Source organism: Pteropus vampyrus, unplaced genomic scaffold (assembly GCF_000151845.1).
Source record: "Pteropus vampyrus isolate Shadow unplaced genomic scaffold, Pvam_2.0 Scaffold541, whole genome shotgun sequence".
Classification (NCBI taxonomy): Eukaryota; Metazoa; Chordata; class Mammalia; order Chiroptera; family Pteropodidae; genus Pteropus; species Pteropus vampyrus.
In genome coordinates this window covers 732,456-754,527 of record NW_011889322.1, presented here as the reverse complement: position 1 = coordinate 754,527, position 22,072 = coordinate 732,456, and the positions used below count along the sequence as shown (strand labels likewise).

Here is a 22,072-nt window from a genome sequence, read left to right as displayed (position 1 = left end):
GTTTTGGGATAGAAGGCTCTGTAAATGTCAATTATGTCTAGTTGGTCTAATGTGTCATTTAAGAATGTTATTTCCTTATTGATTTTCTGTTTAGATGATCTGTCCACATCCAACAGTATGGTATTTAAGTCCCCTACTATGATAGTGTTTTGGACTGTTTCTCCCTTTAGTTGTTAGCGATTGCTTTAAATATTTCAGGGCTCCCTAATTGGGAGCATAGACATTAATAAGTGTTATGTCTTCTTGGTGCATGATTCCCTTTATCATTATGAAGTGTCCTTCAGTATCTTTACTTTTTTTATTTTGAAGTCTGTTTCATCTGACATTAGTACCGCTGCTCTTGCTTTTCTCTGAATGCCATTTGCTTGAAATATCATTTTCCACTCTTTCACTGTGCGTCTTAATTGTCTTTGGAGCTGAGATGTGAATCCTGGAGGCAGCATATGGTTGGGTTTTGTTTTTTGATCCATTCTGCAACTCTGTGTCTTTTTATTGGTGAGTTCAGTCCATTTACATTTAGGGTGATTATTGAAATATGAGGTCTTCTATAGCCATTTTATCTTTTGCTTTCTGGTAGCTCTGTGTTTCCATTGTTTCCTTGTCCTTGTGTTTCTGTTTTCTTTATTTTGGTTGGTTTTTGTGGGTTTTGCTTCTGATTCTTGTTTTCTGACTCTATGGCGTGTAGTTACCATTACGAATATGAAAAGGACAGTTGTATATATACAGTCGTCCCTTTTCTTCTGCACGTGCCTTATCTCTATTCCTCTTTGCAAATTTGGATCTTTGAATCCTCCCGTTTTTAGTCATTGTTATCTCAATTTGTTTCTACGTATGCTGAATGTTCATTACTATCTTGCTATAGCAATTCTCTTATTAATTAAGCTTATAATGCCCTGTTCTTAGTAAGGGTTGCATTCCTCTGCTTCTATTTGCTTGACAGTCACTTTACTCCTAATTATGTATTTTGTTGTTGTCGTTATTTTGTTTTAGGTGAGATGACCCCTTTCAGAATTTACTGTAGTACAGGCCTCATAGTGGAGAATTCTCTCAAATTTTTGTATGTCTGAAAAGGTCTTAATTTCTCTTTCATATCTAAAGGAGAGCTTAGCTGGATACATTATTCTAGGCTGGTAGTTCCTTTCACTTAATAGTTTAAAATTTGATTCCATTCCTTTTTGACTTGTAAGATCTGAGCGAGAAGTCCGAGAATAATCTAATGGGTTTTCCTTTATACGTTACTGTTTTCTTCTCCCTGGCTGCCCTGAGAATTCTATCTTTGTCACTGATTTTTGATAACTTTAATACAATGTGTCTTGGTGAAGGCCTTATTGAGTTGAGATAATTGGGTGTTCTGTTGACTTCTTGAATTCCAAGTTCCAGCTTATTCCTTAGATTTGGGAGATTTTCATTCACTATTTGTCTGAAAATGCTTTCTAGTCCCTGCTCCTTTTCCTCTACTTCATTAATGCCCATTATTCTTATGTTTCCTTTCCTGAGGGTATCAGCTAGTTCTTGTATTTCTCTTTCATTATTTTTCATTCTTTGGTTTCTCTCTTCAGATTTATTTCAAGATTTCTGTCTTTGATATCACTGATCCTTTCCTCCATTTGGTCGAACCAAGCTTGCTATTTCATTTTTCAACTCTTACAGTGTGTTTTTTTTATCTCTAGAAGTCCTATTTGGTTCTTTTTGAGGGTTTCAATCTCCTTGCTCTGCTCATCTAGCTTTTTTTGCAATTTCTGAAATTGTTGATATGACTCGTTTCAGAAGTCACTGAGTTCTTTCAGAAGTATCATCCTAAATTCTGTTACTTAAGTTGCATATTTCGATGTCTTAAGCTCATTTTCTGGAGATTTTTCTCTTTCTTTCTGAGATGCCTTGTCACCTTGGTTGTTCATGGTGTTTAATGGACTATTTCTCCGTGTGGGCATTAATAAAAGTGTATTCTGTTGTTTTTCCAGGAAGATTTATTATATAAAGGTCTCCCTTTAGCCTGCTGCAAAGAAGGCGCTTTTCTTTTAGTTTCTTTTGGTTAGATTCCTCTTGGATCCTTGCTTTATATAAAGCCTAATGTCTTTTATTTTCTTGTAGATTTTAATCACACTCACTACTCTCAGTTTCAGTCTTTGTCAGTATTAGCAAGAGTTTTGGTAGTATTTGCTCAGATTCCCCTGGGGTTCTGCGGTGATTGGTCTCAGAGGGTATGGGGGGAGGGGCCCTCTGGGTTCGGGGTTGGGGGCTGCAGCTCAGCCTCGGTTTTGCAACTGAGGCTGGTAGAAATCAAATGTTCTCTGCTGTCCCATCCCGCTTCTCTGCTTTCTGCCCTGACGACTGAGCCCTGCTGCCAGCTGCATAGAAAAGTCCCAGCACTTCTAGGCAGGGCTGATCAGGGAAGTCGCTGCACCATCCTCCTGCAAGGAGCTCTGGTGGATGCGAGAGGCAGCTTCCTTATTTGTCTCAGTTCACTGCCCGACACCCAAGTTTCTCACCTGTGGTAGCTCTTATGCGCAGATCCTAGGCTCAGATGTGCATTTTGGGTGTTTTTTGTTCAGTTTTAGATGTTCTTATTGTTGTTTCAAGGGGAGAGATCTGAGGACATCTCTCACTCTGCCATATTTTCCCAGAATCTGAAGATATTTTAGTTATTTGCTACTGAATTTTAGTTTAAGTCCGCAGTGTTCAAAAAACATATATTGTCTGATTTCAGTCTTTTAATGTTTGTTTCAACTTGTTTTATGGCCTAACCCAGGGGTTGGCAAATACAACCGCAGACCAAATCCAGCCCACTGCTTATCATCATGTGAACATGAATAGAAGGTATATTCTGCAGTAGTTGTATGTGCTGCCATATATTAATTAAATCAAAGTGAAGTATATTGTTCCAGTCTATGTTCTATCCTTATCAGCTCACTAAGAGTTTTCTTCAAAATCTCCAATTATCTCTATTAGTTTTGTCATCTTTAGTTCTCTATATATGTGTGTATACCTGATTTTGGCATACAAATTTAAGATTATTACATATTTTCTGTTGAACTGACCTATTTATCATAAACATCTCCATCTCTCATGACAATCCTTGCTTTAAAGACTTACCTTGTCCCATAGTACTTCTGCCATATCAGATTTCTTCTGGTCAGTCTTTATATAGTATCTTTTGCCATCCTATTAACTTTAAATTTTTTATATCCTTATATCTAACATTAACCTCGTGTGTATCTCAGGCAGTCGTATTTTGTTTAATCTAGTTTGTTAACACTTGCCTTTTAACTGGAATATTTAGATGATTTATATTTAATGCAAACCGAGCTCACTTTTCTATTTTTCAGTTGTCCCACTTATTCCCTGCTGCTTTATTCTTTTTACTTTCTTTTGCATTAATCAATATTTATTATTCCACCATAGCTCTTTGATTTTATATTTTATAATCCTTTCAGTGGCTACCCGAGACAATATGCAAACTTGATTTATCAGTATACTTTAAATCCGTATATTTACCACACCCAAAACAATGCACAGGCCACATAACAATTTAACTTTATTCACTCATCCTAGCTTTGTGCTATTGTTACACAATTTGCTTTTACATATGTTATAAATACAAAATATTGTTGTTACTTGAAATAATCAATATTCTCTTATGAATATTCCTATAATTACGCTTCCAGGTGGTCTTCACGCTTTCCTTTAGTTCCCTGCCTCCATCTGGTTCATTTTCTGTAACCTGAAGAATTCCTCTTACTACTTTGTGTCGTGCGATTCTAGTGGCGATAAAAAGCCTTAAGCTTTACTTATGTATTTCTTTGGAATAAAGCATATTGGTTTTTGTCTTCATTTCTGAAAGATATTTTCAGCCAAGCAAAGAATTCCAGGTAGGCTATCCCCCCCTACCGTTTCAGCATCTTAAAGATATTATTCCATTATCTTCCAGTTTTAATTATTTTGTTGTAAAGTCTGCTGTCAGTCTTATTATGGCTCCTTTGAAGGAAAATGTCCTGTCTTTTATGACTGCTTTTAAATGTCTCTCTATCTTTGATTTTCAGTAACCTAACTATAACTTAGATATGTTTTGTCCATTGGGTGAGTATTTGTGTTTATCCTGTTGGGCTTACTGAGCTTCTTGATTCAGTGAATTAAAGTTTCTCTACCAATTTGGAAAATTCTCAGTCATTTTTTCTTCAAATATGTTTCTTGCCCCTTCTCCCTCTTCCAGGATTCAAATTTCATAGATTTGAGATCTTTTGTCTGTGTCCTACATATCTCTTAGGTTCTATTTTGCTTATTCTTTTTCTCTGTGATTCTCTATTCAATTAGAGGAAAGCTTTTAAGTTAATTGAGAACAACTTCAATATGTGAGTCTACTTTTTTCAACTCTAAATTTTGTGAAATCTTAATAGAGAGGAAGTACTTCTGATGAAAATTTAGTGCCTGAATTGGGGTGGGCAGTAAATGTAAAACCACAATGGATTTCAAAGATTTCATTTAAAAAAAAAAAAGTAAAATATGGATACGTTTTACATTGAAGATATGTTGAAATAATGTTTTGGATAAATAGGATTCAAAAGATTCCTCACCTGCTTTTCACCTTTTTAAAATGTGGCTACAATGTCCTATGATAGATGATTGGCTAAAGAAGCTGTGGTACATATATACAATGGAATATTACTCAGCCATAAGAAGAGATTAAATACTGCCATTTGCAAAACCATGGATGGACCTTGAAATAATCATACTAAATAAAATAAATAAAACAGATCATACTAAATAAAATAAATGAAACAGAAAAGGTTGAAAATCACATGATATCACATATGTGAGATAAAAACCTAAAAGCAACAAATGAACAGGACAAACTAACAGAGACTCATAGACATGGACAATGGACTAGTGGTTACCAGAAGGGAGGGGAGAGGAGGGAAGAGGAAAATTTAAATAAATAAATAAATAAATAAATAAATAAATAAATAAATAAATGAATAAAAGAATTACATTAAATTAAATTAAAATTAATTTTAAAAAATAAAATATGGCTACCAGGTAATTTAAAATTACATATGTGGCTTATACAATATTTCTAATGAACAGTGCTACTTTGCACCATATATAATAAGACAGTTGAAAACTCAAAAATACACAGCTTGTTAAAGTACAGATGTGTACTGCAAAAATGCTACCAGATATTTGTTACATAAATTTAATTGCTCTGGTCTAGCAAAGAATTCCCCAATTTTGATATAGGAGTGCCTTCTAAAAGAGAAAACCTTAATCCTAAGTCTAAAATAAAATCCATACCGACTATAACACACAAGACTCTTTTGGTAACAAAAGATTAAACAAGTCTTCTTGACTAGTGATTTAAATCATATATACCCTGTTTCAAAACCGGTGAATTCAGAAAACATTATCACCCTCCACACACACACTTCTGCATCCAAAATAACTGTCAATAGAGCATCCTCATTCAGACTCAAATACAGTGACCTAAGTTTGGTCTTCCTTTAAATTACATATTCCTAACAGGTAGTGGGGAGGAGCGGAGGAGGGGAGGGGAGCAGCAAAGAGAGAGCCTAGTGTTGGTCACAGACTTTAGTTTAAAAAAAAAAAAAAGATTAAAAATCCCACACATACTAGGTTAGTACAATAAGCTCATTGCGCCATTATAACATGGAATGGCCTGAGAGAGCACCAGACAGAATGAAGTAGTAAAACCAGAGTAGAAGTGGTCCCTTCCTGGATTCACTAGCTGAAACCTCAAAGCCATCCTGCCCCACTACAAAGCACTCCTTTTGCACCTCTAGGGTAGTAGTTATTTGCATTTTCCTGTAGGACAAGTGAAAACACTTCGTTTTACCACTCAGCAGCTGAGATGGCTTGATAGGCCGTCTTGGCCTTACAGGGCTGCTCAGGAAGGCTGCGGAAATCCAAGAAAATACACACGGGAGTGAGGCTGAGGGGAGTGGTGTGCCCTTGGCTTCTGACACCAGCCACCTCGGCAGCATCTGCACCTTACCAGCTTCAGAAAGCAAAATAACCCCCGAGCGTGACAAAGCTCTCTACTCCCAGCCCCACCGGTCGACAGGTGTGCGGGAAGGCGGGCCAGCTCCCAGAGAGGGCGACTTACCCATATCCAGGGCCTGGTGGCACCTGAGCAACGCGGCCTCTGGCTGCTGCTGGCGCTGCAGACTCCGTTCCTGGCCGACCAGCCTGCACACACGACCCTCGTCCGGGAAGCACTTCTCCAGCAGGCCGCTCAGCACCACGTTGACGCGCCACGCCTGCGGCCGCGCGGGCCCCGGCTCCACGCAGCGCCTGCACACCGTGAGCCCGCATGGCAGGGTCACTGGCTCATGGAGCAGCCGCTGGCAGCGCGGGGCAGCGGAGCAGGTCACGTGGCTCGGCGGGAGCCCAAGCTGCCGGCTCCCCACTGGGCGCCCCGGGGACGCAGCCCGGCTTCCTTGCCAGCAGTCTCACCCCGCTTTGGCCCAGGGCGCGCACCAGGCCGCCCGCCAGCTCCCCCAGCTCCTCGGGCCGCAGGGTCCCGAGCCGCGCAGCGCCGCGGAACGCGCCCAGGGCCTCAGGGAACCGGCCGGCGCGGGCCATCGCGTCCCCCAGCCGAAGGCACAGGCCGCGTTCGGGCTGCGTCAGCCCGGCCAGCACGGAGCGTAGGAGCTCGGCGGCCATCTCGTACTCGCCCGCCCGAAAGGCCTCGTCTCCCTTCTCTATTCGCTTGGCCAGAGGCTCCCCATGGTCGCAGCCGAGACATGGGAGCGGCGGTGGCGGAACCGGCTCGGGGCTCATAACCGCGAGACTGCCGCCGCGTAGTCCGGGAGGGAAGGAGATGAGGAGGAAGGATGCTCAGCCGCCTTCGCCGAAACCCACACGCATCTGGGGGCGGCGCGCTCCAAGCCGCGGTGACCACAGTGGGGGCGGGCGCAAGGCTGGGGCTTGTCCCCGCGCGCGTGGGCGGCCTGGCCCAGCGAGGTAGCAGCCCACTCGGGCAGGGGCGGGGCCGGCACGGCGGGCGCGGCCAGGCCCTGCCCACGCGTGGCGCCCTCCTCGTTGCACTGCCTTATGTAACCTGGTCACCAGTCGGAACGCAACGACCCTCTCCGGGTCCGCGTCTCCTACGAACCTGCCTCCTACTAGCTCCGGGCGGCCCCGCGTCTGTGTGTGCACACGTTCTCTCCCCGCAGCCCAGGCAGCTAACCCCCGAGCCTCCGCGCAGCGCTTACAGCACGTGAGACTGTGGGGCGCCCAGCCCTCGTGCCCCGCGGCACCAGCCTGTGCCGGGACACCTGGCCGCCTAGACAACCCGTGGCTGTGGTTACAAAAGAGAACAGAGGACAAGTTCCTAAGTGCATCACGCATCCCTAGAAACTTGTCTTAGATGACGGGAACCCTGAAGTGGGCAGGAATGGATGATCACAAGCTTCTCTTAATGGAATTCTCAATTAGACAGGAATGTTTTGGAACTCTAATTTAGACAGAATAATCATTTTAATAGAGAACGTGAAGAAATACCAAAATAGGTGCTAGGAAGAGGAAGTATTTGAGAAATGGAAATTGTGCCCTGGATTAGAAAGCAGAAAGAGATTTTTAAGTGTCTCCTAACATGGAGTACTTACTATACATAGAAGTTGCTAGAAGGAGGGAGTTAAAAGCTACATTGGTGTATAAGCAAGGACTGAGCGTTCCTTCTATGCTCATTGAAACTAGTTTTCCGAATTTTCACTATACGTAGCCCGATTTCTCTCCCCATTGTTCCACTTATTTCTATGTATTTGAATGTAGTAAAACACATTACGATATTACAGAATTTATACTCATTATATCAAGTCAAAATTTCTTCATTTGAAGCTTGCAAGGTTTTTCTACATCTCAAAATTCTGGCTAAAGAAAGTATATCTCAAATTTTTGGACAAGAGGAAATGCCTTATTAAGTGAAGAGAGATATTGTTAGAACAGTTCGTTAAAGGAAAAAGGAGGTAACTTTGGCCAACTCTGTAGTCCTAAAATAAAGAGCGCCCCCCACTTCCCACCCCACCCGTCCTTTCTATGAATTTCTCCCCCAGCTGTCTATTTTGACTAACAGTTGTAGTCAAATTAGGCTTCGATGTTTCTCATTACTGAATTATTTCAAACTTTTTAATCACTTTTGAGATTTTTATCTATTTTCCTCACACAGTAATGATTCACTTATAGTTGAAGGTTGTTTATCCAAAAAAGTCACAACCAACAACCAAGAGCTACGAAGAAAAAGCTTCTAAATTGTTAAATTGGTGCAACAAAGACTATATACACTAAAGATTATGAAACCTGTGATCTCAGGATCCATTCTTATTTTAGACAAATTTCTAGCAAAAGAACAGAAAGGAAGAGCCTGTTGGAGGTATGCTTGCAGAGTGCAAGAAGTGTTTAAAGCAAAAATGTTACTGTATTGTGAGGTTTGTAACATATATAGAAATAAAATGTGTAACAAAAATAGCACAAAATCAAGTAGAGAAATGGACGGATATTGTTGGTAAGGTTCTAACACTACATGTGAAATGTAATATCACTTGAAGGAAAATTGTTATAAGCTAAAGATGTGTATACTCTGAACCATAAAGGAACCACTTAAATAACAAACTGCTATAGCTAAAAAGCCAATAAAGCAGATTAAATGAAATTATTTTTAAAAACTATTATTTCAAAAGAAAGATGAAAAAAGGAGAAAAGGAACAAAAACAATGAGACAAATAGAAAACAAATAGCAGGATGGTAGTTTAAATTCAACCATATCAATTAATGTTAGTTAAGTATTAATGGTCTAAACATCATAATTAAAAGGTAAAGATTGTCAAATTATATTCAACAGTCCAAATATATGCTGCCTACCAAAAAACCTACTTTGAATAAGAAGATACAAATAAGTTAAAGGTAAGAGGATGGAAAAAAGATGGTCCATCGTAACCCTTACCAAAATAAAGCCAGAGCGACTAGCTGATATTTGAAAAAGTATATGTCATAGCCAGAAATATTAGTAGGAGAAAAGATGGAATTTCATCATCATAAAGGGGTCAATTAGTCAAGAAGACATAACAACTCTAAACATGCCTGCACCTAATAATAGAATTTTAAAATATATAAAGCAAAAACAAAACTGTGAGGTGAAATAGATAAATTCATGATTACAGTTGGAGATTTCAGTACTCCTCTCCCAACAATCAAGAGAATGTGTATATTGAAAATTAGTAAGGATATAGGAGACTTAAACAGTACTACCCATCAGCTTGACCTGGCTGACATTTATAAAACATTACATCCAACAATAGACTACATATTCTTTTCAAGTGCCCTTGGAACATTTACCGATATAGTGCATATTTGAGCCATAAAACAAGTCTCAACAAATTTAAAAGAATTCAAGGAGTCAAGTCTTACAAAGTATGTTCTCTGATCACAGTGGATTGAAAATAGGAATCAATAATAGAAAAGTATCTAGAAAGTCCTCAAATATTTAGAAACTATGAACATACCTTTAAATAGCCCATGGAATGAATAACTGAATTTCTATATACTAGAAAAAAGTAGAAATTGAAATTTTAAAATGATATCATTTATAATCATAAAAACTGAAAATTTTAAGAATATGAAAAAATATATAAAAGATCTATACACTAAAAACTACAAAATGTCACTGAGAGAAATCAAAAAAGACCTAAACAAGTGGAGAGATACACTATGTTCATGGATCAGAAGACTCAGTATTGTCAAGATGTCAGTTCTCCCCAAGTTGATCTATGGATTCAACTCTTATCTCAACCAAGATTCCAGCATACCTTTTTGTAGAAATTGACAAGCTGATTCTAAAATTCATATGAAAATGCACAGCACTTAAAAAATCCAAAGCAATTTAAACAAAGAACAAAGTATAGTCTCCAAGAGTCATAAAGCTATAGTAATTGAGACAGTGTGGTTTTGGTGTCAAGATAAGTAAGTAGATCAATGGGATAGGATAGAGATTCCAAAGAAATAGATCCACACATATATATGAGCAATTTATTCTCAACAAAGGCTATTCGGTGAAGAAAATACAGTATTTTCAACCAACGATGCTGGAATAATTGGATATCTATATGCAAAAAGGAGGAGATGAAAAAAATTTTCATCTATACAGAGACATTAACTTAAAAATGATTATTGACTTAAAAGTAAATCATAAAACTGCTAGGGAAAAAAATGTGTAGGAGGGAATCTTTGTGACTTTAGATCTCAGATATAACAGCAAAATCATAATCCATAAGAGAAAAAGAAAAAGGGGCCTCTTAAATCCGGGAACTGGTCTGACACTCACAGCAAGGCCTATTACAAATATGGCCTGATGTTCACAACTAGTTAATGTTGTTCTCCTGTTGGACATAAACATCCTCATAGAATACCAACATCAAAGTCACTCTGAGACCATGATAAAGCGAGACAAAAACAAGATCACTGTGCAAACCACAAAATATTGACCATCTGCCTCTCTCAGCTAAAATGAATGACTACTACTTATCAGCTTCATAGCTTTATTCTTGCTCCAGTTTGCCTTCCTTATAAATAAGATTTGAGGCAACCAATGATAGAATTGCACCTGCTCTCTGACAGCACCCGATTAGATCCCACTTCCTTAGATCTTTCTCAAAATTACCCAACCAAAGCCCAAACTCCATAACAGGTTCTTTCCAATATCCTCTTACCAAGACTCCCCGTAGTTCCCCCTGGCGAGCATTCTCCCTCACTGCAATGAGTAATAAACCAAAACACACCCAGTGTTCCTGATGGTTTGGGGCACTAGGGCATTGATGGATTGATAAATTGGATGCACCAACATTGAGAACTTCTGGTATTCAGAAGACATCTTTAAGTTATGCCACACACTTGAAGAAATTTATAAATAATATATCTGATCAAGGACTTGTATCAAATACATATAAATAATTCTGAGAACTCAATAAGTCACATAACTGGATTGAAAACTGAGCTAAAGATTTAAACAGTTTTTTAACTACAGAAGACATATCGATGGCAAATAGATATATGAAAAGATGCTCAGTATCATTAGTCATCAGGGAAATTCAAGTCTAAACCAAATGAGCTACACCACCTACAAAGACTGACCATACCAGGTGTTGCTGAGTCCACGGAGCAACTAGAACTCTCATACATTGCTGATGAGAGTGTAAAATGGTGCAGCCACTTTGGAAAACAGTTTGGCAGTTTCTTAAAATGTTAAATGCATACATATCATAGTACCCAGCCTTTCAACTCTTAGGTATTCACCCAATAGGAATGAAAGCATATATCAACTCAAAGAGTTGTACGTGAATGTTCATGTCAACTTCATTTGTAATAGTCAAAAACTGAAAATAATCCAAATGTGTATCAAGAGGTGAATGGATAAACAAATTGTGGCCTGTGCAGTGGAGTACTACTCAGCAATAAAAAGGAATGAGCTATTGATACATTGGATGAACATGGATGAAATCCAAAATAATTATGCTGAGTGAAAGAAACTAGAAGAGAGAGAGCATATACATATAAATAATTCTACTTCTGTAAAAGTCTTGAAAATGCAAACAAGCTACAATAGTAGAAAGCAGATCACAGGTCACGTGGGGCTGGGAGGAGGGGTTACAAAGGTGAGATTTTTAGCGACCATGCGTGCCCGTCATCTTGATTGCGTTGATGGCCTCGGGGGTGTACTGATGTGTTAAAACTTATCAAATTACACACTTTAAACATGTATATTTTATATTTCAATTATAACTCAATAGTGTTGTTTTAAAATCTATGTAGATTTAAAGAGAGATTTTTAAAAATTTAAAAAAGGTTTAAATATGTAAGATGTAGCCAGATATATCTTGCAGGAAATTGTCTTAAATGCTTATATTAGGAAATAATAAACACCAAAAAATAATAACGCTAAACATTCAACTCAAAAAGTTGGCAGAAAAAAGCAACAGAATAAACCCAGAAAGTACTAAGAAAACAAGGGGAAAATTGGTGAATGGTTATCGTGTTAAAAACAAAAAAAAGAAACGAATATTAAAAGTTAAAAAGTGAAGTAAGGGGCAATTAAATGAAACACTATAACTAATAAGATGACAAAAATAAGTCCAAATATATCCATAATTACAATAAATATGAAAGGACTACATTAACCAGTTTATGACAAAATGTCAGACTGGGAAAATATTCAATTTGTAAAGAAACACCTAAATTATAAAGACAAATATAAGTTAAAAATAAAAAGATGGAAAAAAATAGGTAAATACTAATAAAAAGACATTAGAGTGGCTATGTTGATAGCAAATAAAATAGATTTTAAGGCAAAATACATCATTAGTGTTAGAGTCACACCTAATGATAACAAGTTCAACTCACTGTGAAGATAAATTCTAGCAGGAATGCAACTAATAAAAGAGCCTCAAAACATATGAAGAAAAAACTGATGGAACTACTAGGGCAGAGAAAAGGTAATGAGTAAGAGTGAAATTGTATTTTGTTTAAAAGGATATTTTAAGTGTTTTATTATAGAAGATTTCAAAAGTAAGGAAGCTCCATGGGAGATGGAAACTCCATCTCCTAGCTTCGACAACGCATGCCCTGGCCTCTTTTCCACTTCTGCCCTCCCCTGTCTTTTCAACAGAAACCCAGACATCATAGCATTTCATCTGTGAATAACTCAGCATGTATCTCCAACAGATGAGGACTCATAAAAAGAAACTACCATAATTTCATTACTTAAAAAAATAATTAACCAGAATTCAATTGATATCCTGTCAGTTCAGTTGTCTCTAATTGTTTATTTTTTTAAGTTTTCTTTCTTTGAATCAGAATTCAAATAATGTCCATACATTCCTATTGGTTGATATCTTTTAAGTTTCTTTCAATATATGTTCTTTTTTCTCCTTTTCAATTTTTCAAGAAAGAGCTCAGATTATATGTTCTATAAAGTCTGAATTTTGCTGCCTGTATTCTTGTGGTGCCTTTTACTTCTGTTTCCTATAGTTCCTGTTAATACCACCATCGAGTAAATACGAAATGCTAATACTACTAACACTTGCTAAAGGTGGATCTTGCAGTTTGATCAAATTCAGAGTCTTTTTTTTTTTCTTTTTTTCTTTTTTACAAGAGTAACTCCATGGGTGACACAGTATATTTCCATTAGGAGACACAAAATGCCTGCTTGTCCTTCTTTGTGGTGTTAGTAGCCATTGATGATCATTGCCCAGGTTAAGTTTAATTTAATAAGAATTGTCAAATGGTAACATTTTCATTTCTATCGGTACTTTCTCAGATCCTGCTTCTATACTTCTATAAAGAGAAACACTCTCATTATCTGTTTACCCTAAGATACAATTTGAATAGGAATTCTTTTATTAGTATAAAATAACAAGTTAGTTTACAAGCATATTCCAAAGATAAACAGCATTTTATTAACCATTTTAAACACATAGATTTAAACATTTTGATATACTTCAATCCATTGCCATTATAATCCCTACTGATGTTCCAGTTGTCCAAGTAGAAGCCTCTTGGAGCTGGGTTCAAAAGTTTTGAGGGCACGACCTCGGGGGTCTTTGAGAGCTTCCCCGTATCCTGGAATAAGATATTATCAGCTCATTTTGTACATTTTCTGTCCCAGGTTTGGATCCAGCTGTTTCTCCAAGAAGCCTGGTTCCTTTTGTGGGAGATAATATTCAGAAAACAGTCTGGCCAGAGGGGTGCTCGCTGCTTCTGGGCAGGGCATTGTTTCTAGGCCTTTTCCACAGACAGGGCTTTTTGTTATATATTTGTGGATGATGTTTTTGAAAAATATGCATCTAAATTACTTTTTTTTTAAAAAAAAATTAGGAGTTATCTAGAGTACAGGATTATGTTTTACATTAAAACTATAATACATGTTTAAATATGATATTCAACTTTATTCTTTTTTGAATTAAAATAATGTTGTTAAATATATACATGGTATGCAACTTCACCCTACTTCCCTAAAATTAAAATATAAAAAACAATCTTGCTTAATTCTTTAGTACTGAGTACTTCTTGATATTTCAAACAAAGCAATAAACATCTGGCACTCACTATCATTAAGGATAACTGAAAAAGGCAAATGAGACTTCCAAGAACTGATTGCCATTACATTTAGAAATTTATTTTTAAGGAACTGATGGTTAGGAAACTCTTGGAATGAAAAAGACCACTTACCTTTGTAATTAATTCCAGATAATCTAGCAAGCAGTATTATTTCCTCAATTACAAATAATAATATCCTAAAGGCTGTGATGTGTCATGCCTGAAAGCACTGGAATGAAAGGTACGAGTCATAAAGAGAAGGTATTAATAATATATTCCAAATGAATGTCATGTTCCAAGAAGCAGCCAGCAAATAGAATATTTATATTAATGGTTATTTGTAAAATAAGTTAAAACACTTATTTTTTTTTTTTGCGATAGGTTTTTTCCAGCTATTATCTTCTTATTCACAGTTCCTTTCTAATTATTTATATCATCATAAGCTCTTCATCTCACTTCCCTGTGCCCTCCTGTATGAAAAGAGACCAGCAATAATATACCATACATTCTTTCTAGTATAATTATGAAGATTCAACTGAAAATTATCTATGAAATGTCTTTATAATATCTTTGGGAGAATATAATGTTTAGATTTTTTTCTGTACATTCTAAAAGTTGTCATGGTATTTGCATCCTGGAAAATGCTTGAGGGTAGCCGAGAGGGAGTTCAGTGTTCAAAAGAACCAATAGTTAGCTAGAATGGAAATAAAGGACTCCTGCACGTGTGAGTTTCCTTACTCAACTCCCTTCCAGGGCTCCACTCTGTTCCTTCCTGACACAGCCAGTCCTCTCATTGCAAGATCCTCTATGATATGGTTCCTAAACTTATTAGTGAACACTTTTCATGGAAATGTGGTCATTGTGTGACTCCCTTTAGGACATCTTAAAATGATGTAATTTTTGCAAAACATAGGAGCAAAAGATGTTTTAAGGATAAAAAAAATTAAGAACAGAATTTTGTTTTAAATCGTATTATGAAATTGATTTAATATCATTTATAAAATAATATGTAAAGAAAAATACTGTTTTCCTAATATTAGAGAGACATCATCTAATTTATGTTAATTAATTATGTAAGAAAAGACTGATTTGTTTACAAATTTAAAAAGGCACATTGTTCTTGTTCTCAGAAATGAATATGTACTGAAGTGTTGATTGTTATTTAATTATGTTTTTGGGCCCATGAATACATAAGAATTGTGTTTCTGTCTTAGTTTTGGAATTCTTGAGTATTGTACTTTAAAAAGAATCAAAGTTTCTATCTATAAATTGTTTTGTTCCTAGACAACCAGATAAGAAATTTTCAGAAATTTTCACTTTTTACTAGAACTTTCAACTGTAAAACAATGTTACAGATGTGGACAGTAGCACCCCCATCCACACTCCCCAATAAATGAAAAGCAAATTAGAAATAATCGTCACTGTATTTTGTCTTTTTTTAACATTTGCTTCAAATACTAGACATCTTCAGTTATTTCATTTTTCTAGTAATTTGTTTATCATATTTTACAAAAGTAGTTGTCTTCTGGTGGCTGAATTACAAAATTGTAGAGCCGCAATAGATTGAAAATTAAAGACAGTTTTAAGAAACATTGCCTTGTAGAAATCCTTACCTTTTTCATTCAATCGAAATTTCCATTCTCTTTGTGCAGATTAATCTAATTAAAATAATTGCTGTTCACTCTTCCTTTCCTTTCTTTTCCAACTCTTTCTGGGAATTTTGATTGTTAATTCACTGACTCTAATTGGTGTGATTTTAGGGGTTGATGATTAAGGGATAGGATTGGTTAAATCTCTGAACTTGACCTCTGTGAGAAAGGAACAGAGCCAGCACCTGGGTGAATTATTTGGTGAATCTTTACTACCTACTTTTATGACTTCTCTTCCTGTTCAAAATGTTTTACTGAACTGCTGGCCACCACCTCTCCAAATGCCACGCCTTCAAATATCCAATTAGTAAAGTATTCATATTCATTCTGAGTCACTCATGTGCAGTGACAGAGAATTATTATTAAGGCTTAATCCTCTAGGAAGTCATTCATATTTAAAAATAAAAATAATTAAAACAAACGAATATGTGCTGTTCCAGTATTTAAAAACACATTTGTCACCACGCTTTTGCAGCCCACCTCTTATTTTTTCTGGCAGTAACATACACAGATTCTGCAGCCACCACCAGTACCCAGCCCTGCCTCATTCTTACATTTACAAACAAAGCTCAGCTGAAACAATGCAAGTTCTTCAATTTAATCCTAGAATCAGTATATGCTGGTAAAGGTTGAACACCCAGTACATGGAAGCCTGGGCCAGCTTGCTTTAGGGGATAAATTTTGAACACATCAATACCCTAAAACTGCTTAAATAGTTCAAAAATATAAGTGAGAGGATACCATGAGCTATCTGCCCTGGTACTGACTTAATGAGAAGTCGAAAGACAACCTAGTCGCATTGTGGTCCCTCACCATCTGCCACCGAGTGACTGTCTCCTTCACAAAACTGTGAATTTGTGTAAGGTGGTAACAGATCTCCCCAGCATGAAGCCTGCCCTGTGGTTTGTACCCAGTAAACCTCTGTAAAATGAATGTCTCACCTCTCTTAAACTCACAAAGCCTACGTGCCCCCATAAGCACCATGGCCGATTCCACTTGGTAGAACAATGGAGCTAGTAGATGAGTGACTCAAATGCTTGCCCCTAAAGAGTGGCCATACTGGGAACTTTCGTTATCAAGCTATGCCTAGATGCCTCACTCTGTGCACACACATGTGCACACACTAGAACGTGCTGTGTATTTAACTTCAAAGACTTGTTATCCAGTTGCATTATGTCTAATGATCTAGACAAAAGCATTTGCTTTCAATAATCTGATGTGTTTAACAACAGCTCTACCATGTTCATGCACTAAGGGAGCTGGGAAGGAACCTCTTTGATCTCACCAGCCAAGTGACACAGCTCTCCCTCCCTTGGGTACTTAATGCCTGGGAAGTCAGCCCCGAGAGCCTGGATGCTCGCTCAGGCTGGTGACCCCAGCACACTAGCTCACCAACTCTATAAGCAACTGTACCAACAGTCAGGGAGAGCCAGCCCCATAGGTGGGACCACAGAAAGGAACAGGCAGAAGCTGCAGTGAGCAGATGGGACACTGCGGTATCTGTGTTGGCTTCCTGACCAACCCCAAAGCTCTGATCCCAAATGGGAACGTGTACACACACACAACGCCTAGACAGGTGTGTTGATGCTTCATATCCTAATGAAAGCAAAGATCAAGAGCACACCCTGAAGCTCCCCACTAATAAAAGCCAGTAACTCCCCAATTTCCTCTTTCTCTTATTTTATGGTAAAAAATAAAATTGAGGAAACTGAGACAGAGTTTAGACACAGAAAAGGCCACTGCTGAGATTTGAATCCATGCAAACTGGTTCCAGCGTTCTCTGCTCTTAACTCTCACACTATTTCTCTTTTCCGGGGCTCAGACACATGCAGCTCCATTCGTAGTGGCCACTGTATGGCACTCCAGTTGTTGGAATGTTCCCTGACCCTTCTCCATTCAACTTTTGACCTGAAATATACCTCCTATGAAAAAAATACTTTCACAAATGCTTTTGTTTTATATATTATTTGGGTGCTCTAGTCTAACCTTATGATCATCTATAAAAACAAGCCATTTACCTTTAGCAATATTTAGATAATGTCTTCATGCATGGCAGTCACTTTTACAAGAGGTAACAGCTTTGTTAGTGTAAATGAAAAAAATGACATCTTAGTTTATGATTTCAGGCAGGCTAATAGACTAAAATATCAGTTCAAAGCATTAGAATGTCATCTCATGTTCATCTAGAAATAAAATTGGGAATTGTAAGAAATATGTTGGAATATTTTCAAGTAACACATGTTAATTACATTAGTGGCTATAAAATTTAGTGGCTGTCTTTAGTGTTCTGGCTACCTATTAGAACTATGTGTTTATAAAGTGAGTCAGAAAAAGTGGATTAGATTACTTGTATACATTTTCGTAGGGACAAAATGAATTAACTAAATCCTGGAATGTTAGAATTAGGGGTACCCTCTGAAGCCTGAAATAAATAAATTTAGTTTGCCACATTACAAATTTTAAATGGCTACTAATCATACATTTTAGAAGGTTTTAACTAAATTCATGCATTTATAACTTGTCAAAAATAAATCAGAGAAGCCTCCTAAAAACTTACTTATGTAAAATTTTTCTTTAATTCCTACTTTCTGGATGAAGAAATTGAGAAAACAGAGGTTAGATGATTTGAACAACCCAGAGCCAGGCCCTATGTTCTTTCCTGCCTGACTACCTCAGGATTCCGCTGATTTCTCATAGAGTTCCATCTTTCTTTAAAATCAGCATCCTTCTGGGAATGACTGCAGAAAGGGGAGATTTAGTTGATTTAGCAGAATGAACATTACTTGGAGATGCCCTTAAATAAATTACTGTTGTATTCTGTGCTCAAATCATATTTATGTGGGAAGTAAAAAATATTGCAAGATGGCTACACTTCTGTTGGGAGTAAAATTTGGTACTGTCACTTTGGAAAACTGCTTGTCAGTATTGACTTAAGGTGAGCAAATGCACAATCTGTAGCCAAGGAATTCTTCTATTCCTATTCTCACCAAACATGTACATGCCTGTTCACCAAGTGACATGTACAAGAATGCCCACAGCAGCACTATTTCTAATAGTGAAAAAAAAAAAAAAAAAAACTAGAAATGATCCAAATGGAGTACATTTGTTATATTCAATTAGTGGAATACTATAGAGCAATCCAAAGAAACCTGTCCAATTGCACACAGCAACATGGACAAATCTTGGAAGGTACACTATTGAGGGAAAATAAGCATCATACACAAATGGTATAACTGTTTATACAAAATTCGAAACCAGGAAAACTAATCTCTTAGAAGTCAGGGTATATAGTACCTGGAAGTGGAAATGAGGGTGGCTTCTCAGATGCCACCATGCTCTGTATCTTAATATGAGTGCTGGTTTATGGGTATGTTCACCCAATAAAATTTATCAAGTGATAGATGGTAGATAGATGATAGATAGAACCAAAATAGGGGTCCTATGGAAAGTAACCTCACAGGGTGATCTGATCATAAATTCCTCACTGGGCAGGTCATGGTGGGTGGTCCCGCCCCAGGCCTACAACTTCTTTAGTAAAAGGCTTATCTATGCCTTAATCAAGCTCTGTCCTTTGCTTCTACGCATTTAGGTTAACATACCTTTGAAATGTTCCCTTTAAAACTCTTCCTTCTAATACCTGACCACCCTTTCAGACTCCTCCTTCTATAGCTTCCAAGAGAGTACATAATCTTAATTATCTTGTAATCCAATCCATGCTTTGCTTTCTCCCACTTTCATGTAATCTTCTTTATGTATTAAAGAAACTGCAAAGGTTATTCTCTGAAGTATTTATCTCGATCTGTTGAGATCTTGCTTCCAAGTATATCCTGTTCACTCAAATAAATTTTTATAAAACTTCTCTAGATTTAGATGTTTTTACCTCTTGAATGTCTGGCTGGCCTGGCTGGCTTCCTCCTTTATCACTCCGAGTGTCTGAGTTCTATATTTTGGAGTCTGTTTCTCTGAGTCTGTTTCTTTGAGTCTCTCCCCTACCCAAGTCTATATGTCTCTAAGTCACCCCCCCTCCAAGTTGAAGGGGAGGAGACTCACCCAGTTTTCACCAGTTTCCACCTTGAACTTAGTTAAGGTTTCTTTCGAGGTTCTATTCATTCTTTCTACTTGCCCCGAACTCTGCGGCCTATAAATGCAATGCAATTTCCAATTGATCCCTAACACCTTTGCTAGAGATTGGCTGGTCTGGATGATGAACACTGGGCCGTTGTTGGACCCCAGTGTTATGGGCCAAATCGAGGCACTATTTCTGAGACTAATTTCTTTGCTACTACCTGAGCTGTCTCTTGCTTGGTGGGGAAGGCTTCAGTCCATCCTGAAAAAGTGTCAATGAACACAAGCAAGTACTTGAATCCGAAGGTTTCCGGGTTGACCTCAGTGAAATCCAACTTCCAGTGTTCCCCTGACGCCTGTCCATGAAGCCTCGACCCCTGTTGTACTTCCTCGGAGGGCCCTGGATTCACTTGTGCACAGATGTGGCACCGGGCCAATACCTACTTAGCCATTCATTGAAGCCCCGGGATGTAACAGTCTCTTTTCATCAGTTCAATTAACTTGGTCCCTCCCAGGTGAGTGGTCTGGTGAACCTGGGTTATAAGGTCTCGGCCCAAGGCCTCAGGTACTACAATGCGGCCATCCGGGAGCCTAACCCACCCAGTAGATTCCGCTTTTCCTCCCACCTTGTTGCATAGTTCAACTTCCCCTGGAGTGTAGGGTAGGGGTGTCCGTTAGCATCCTGGTTGGTAGGGCCGGCAGAATGTCAATTGGCCCCACTGGTTTTCAGGCAGCCTCCTTTCCTGTTTGATCAGCGAAGGAGTTGCCGTGTGCTACCTCTGAGCCTGAGTTCTGGTGCCCTGGGCAATGGATGATTACCACTTTCTTTGGTGGCCAAATTGCCTCTAGAAGGGCTAGTATTTCTTCCTTATTCTTGATTTCTTTCCCTCTCGACGTCAGTAGCCCCCTTTCCTTATATAACGCCCCATGTATGTGTGCCGTGGCAAAGGCATACCTGCTGTCCGTATAGATATTAACGGTTTTGTTTTTACCTCACCGCAGAGCTTGAGTCACTGCTACTAGTTCAGCCCGCTGAGCTGAAGTTCCGTGGCTTAGGGCTTGTGCCCCATTGGAAATCCACCGGTCCGGTGGACTGCGAAGCACTGACTCAACTGTGTGTGGGACGATGATCTTGAGGGTCTGCCCTACTGTCAATCTTAGGGCTTCCTTAGTGAGGATTGCAGTGGCAGCGATCGCCCTCAAACAGTTGGGCCATCCTGCTGCCACGTAGTCCAGTCTTTTGGAGAGGTATGCAACTGGTCGCTTCCAGGGTCCTAGGGTCTGTGTCAGGACCCCTTTCGCGATTCCCCGCACCTTGATAACAAAGAGCTGGAATGGCTTTTCCAGGTTGGGCAGGGCTAATACAGGGGCTGTGGTTAGGGCTGCCTTTGGGGCTTCAAATGCCTTCCTTTCTTTTTTCCCCAGGCTAGGTCCTCTCCTTTCCCTCCGGTACTAGTGTACAGGGGCTTAGTTATTTCTGTGAACCCCGGAATCCAAAGCCCGCAGTAACCTACTGCTCCCAGGAACTCTCGAACCTGTCACTTGGTGTGCGGCTGAGGTATTCTCAGAATAGCCTCGATCCGACTAGAGGACAAGGCCCTTTGGATTGGCTCCTTGCATGGTTGTAAGCGGGACCTTGGTCATCTTGGTCTGTACTATATCTCAAACCTGTAGGGACCTCACCTTTAGAAACAATAGGTTAAGGATAAGACATGGTACGTGCTAACCGCCATGTCTCACTTCTAGTTAGTTATCTGCTAAAAATTTATTAACTAAAGGGATTTACTGGCCGGATCACTGCCTATAGGTACAAAATATTTTAACAATGACGCATTCTGCTTCTGTACCCCTGCTTGCTTACCCACCTCTTAGTTATCAGTTAATGAATGGAGGAGATATAGTCTTTTGTGTAAAGATTAAGGTTGTGGGGGATGGAATCGAGGGCTTAAAACCTTTGTGCCCCTGCGTCTCGGGGCTGCTCCTTTGCAAGGACAGCCGCCGGCTAATAAACTGTCTCTTGGACTAGAGCACTCGAGTTGGGCCTGGTTATTTCGGTCACAACAAAACCCTTCCATCCTCTGCAGTTTCTTTCTAATATCTGGGGCCAACTGACTGACAAAGGCTAAATATAACTGGTACGACTCTAAAAGTCGTTCCAGGAACGCTGCTGGCGATTCATCCTTAGCTTGGATGACCTCACTTACCTTAGATAAGTTAATGGGTCGTTGGGCGGCAGACCAGAGGCCCTGGAGCAGAAG

The 22,072-nt window shown here is 38.8% G+C and overlaps 1 protein-coding gene across 1 annotated transcript in view; it reads right to left on the bottom strand.

The window, feature by feature from the left end:
* LONRF2 (LON peptidase N-terminal domain and ring finger 2) overlaps positions 1–6,912 on the bottom strand; it is a 49,363-nt gene extending 42,451 nt beyond the window's left edge. Inside the window, 2 exon segments of the mRNA XM_023525219.1 lie at positions 6,119–6,368; positions 6,370–6,912. Coding sequence (XP_023380987.1) covers positions 6,119–6,368; positions 6,370–6,795 — 676 coding nt within the window. The 5' untranslated portion in view covers positions 6,796–6,912.
* Positions 6,913–22,072: the final 15,160 nt, after the last annotated feature.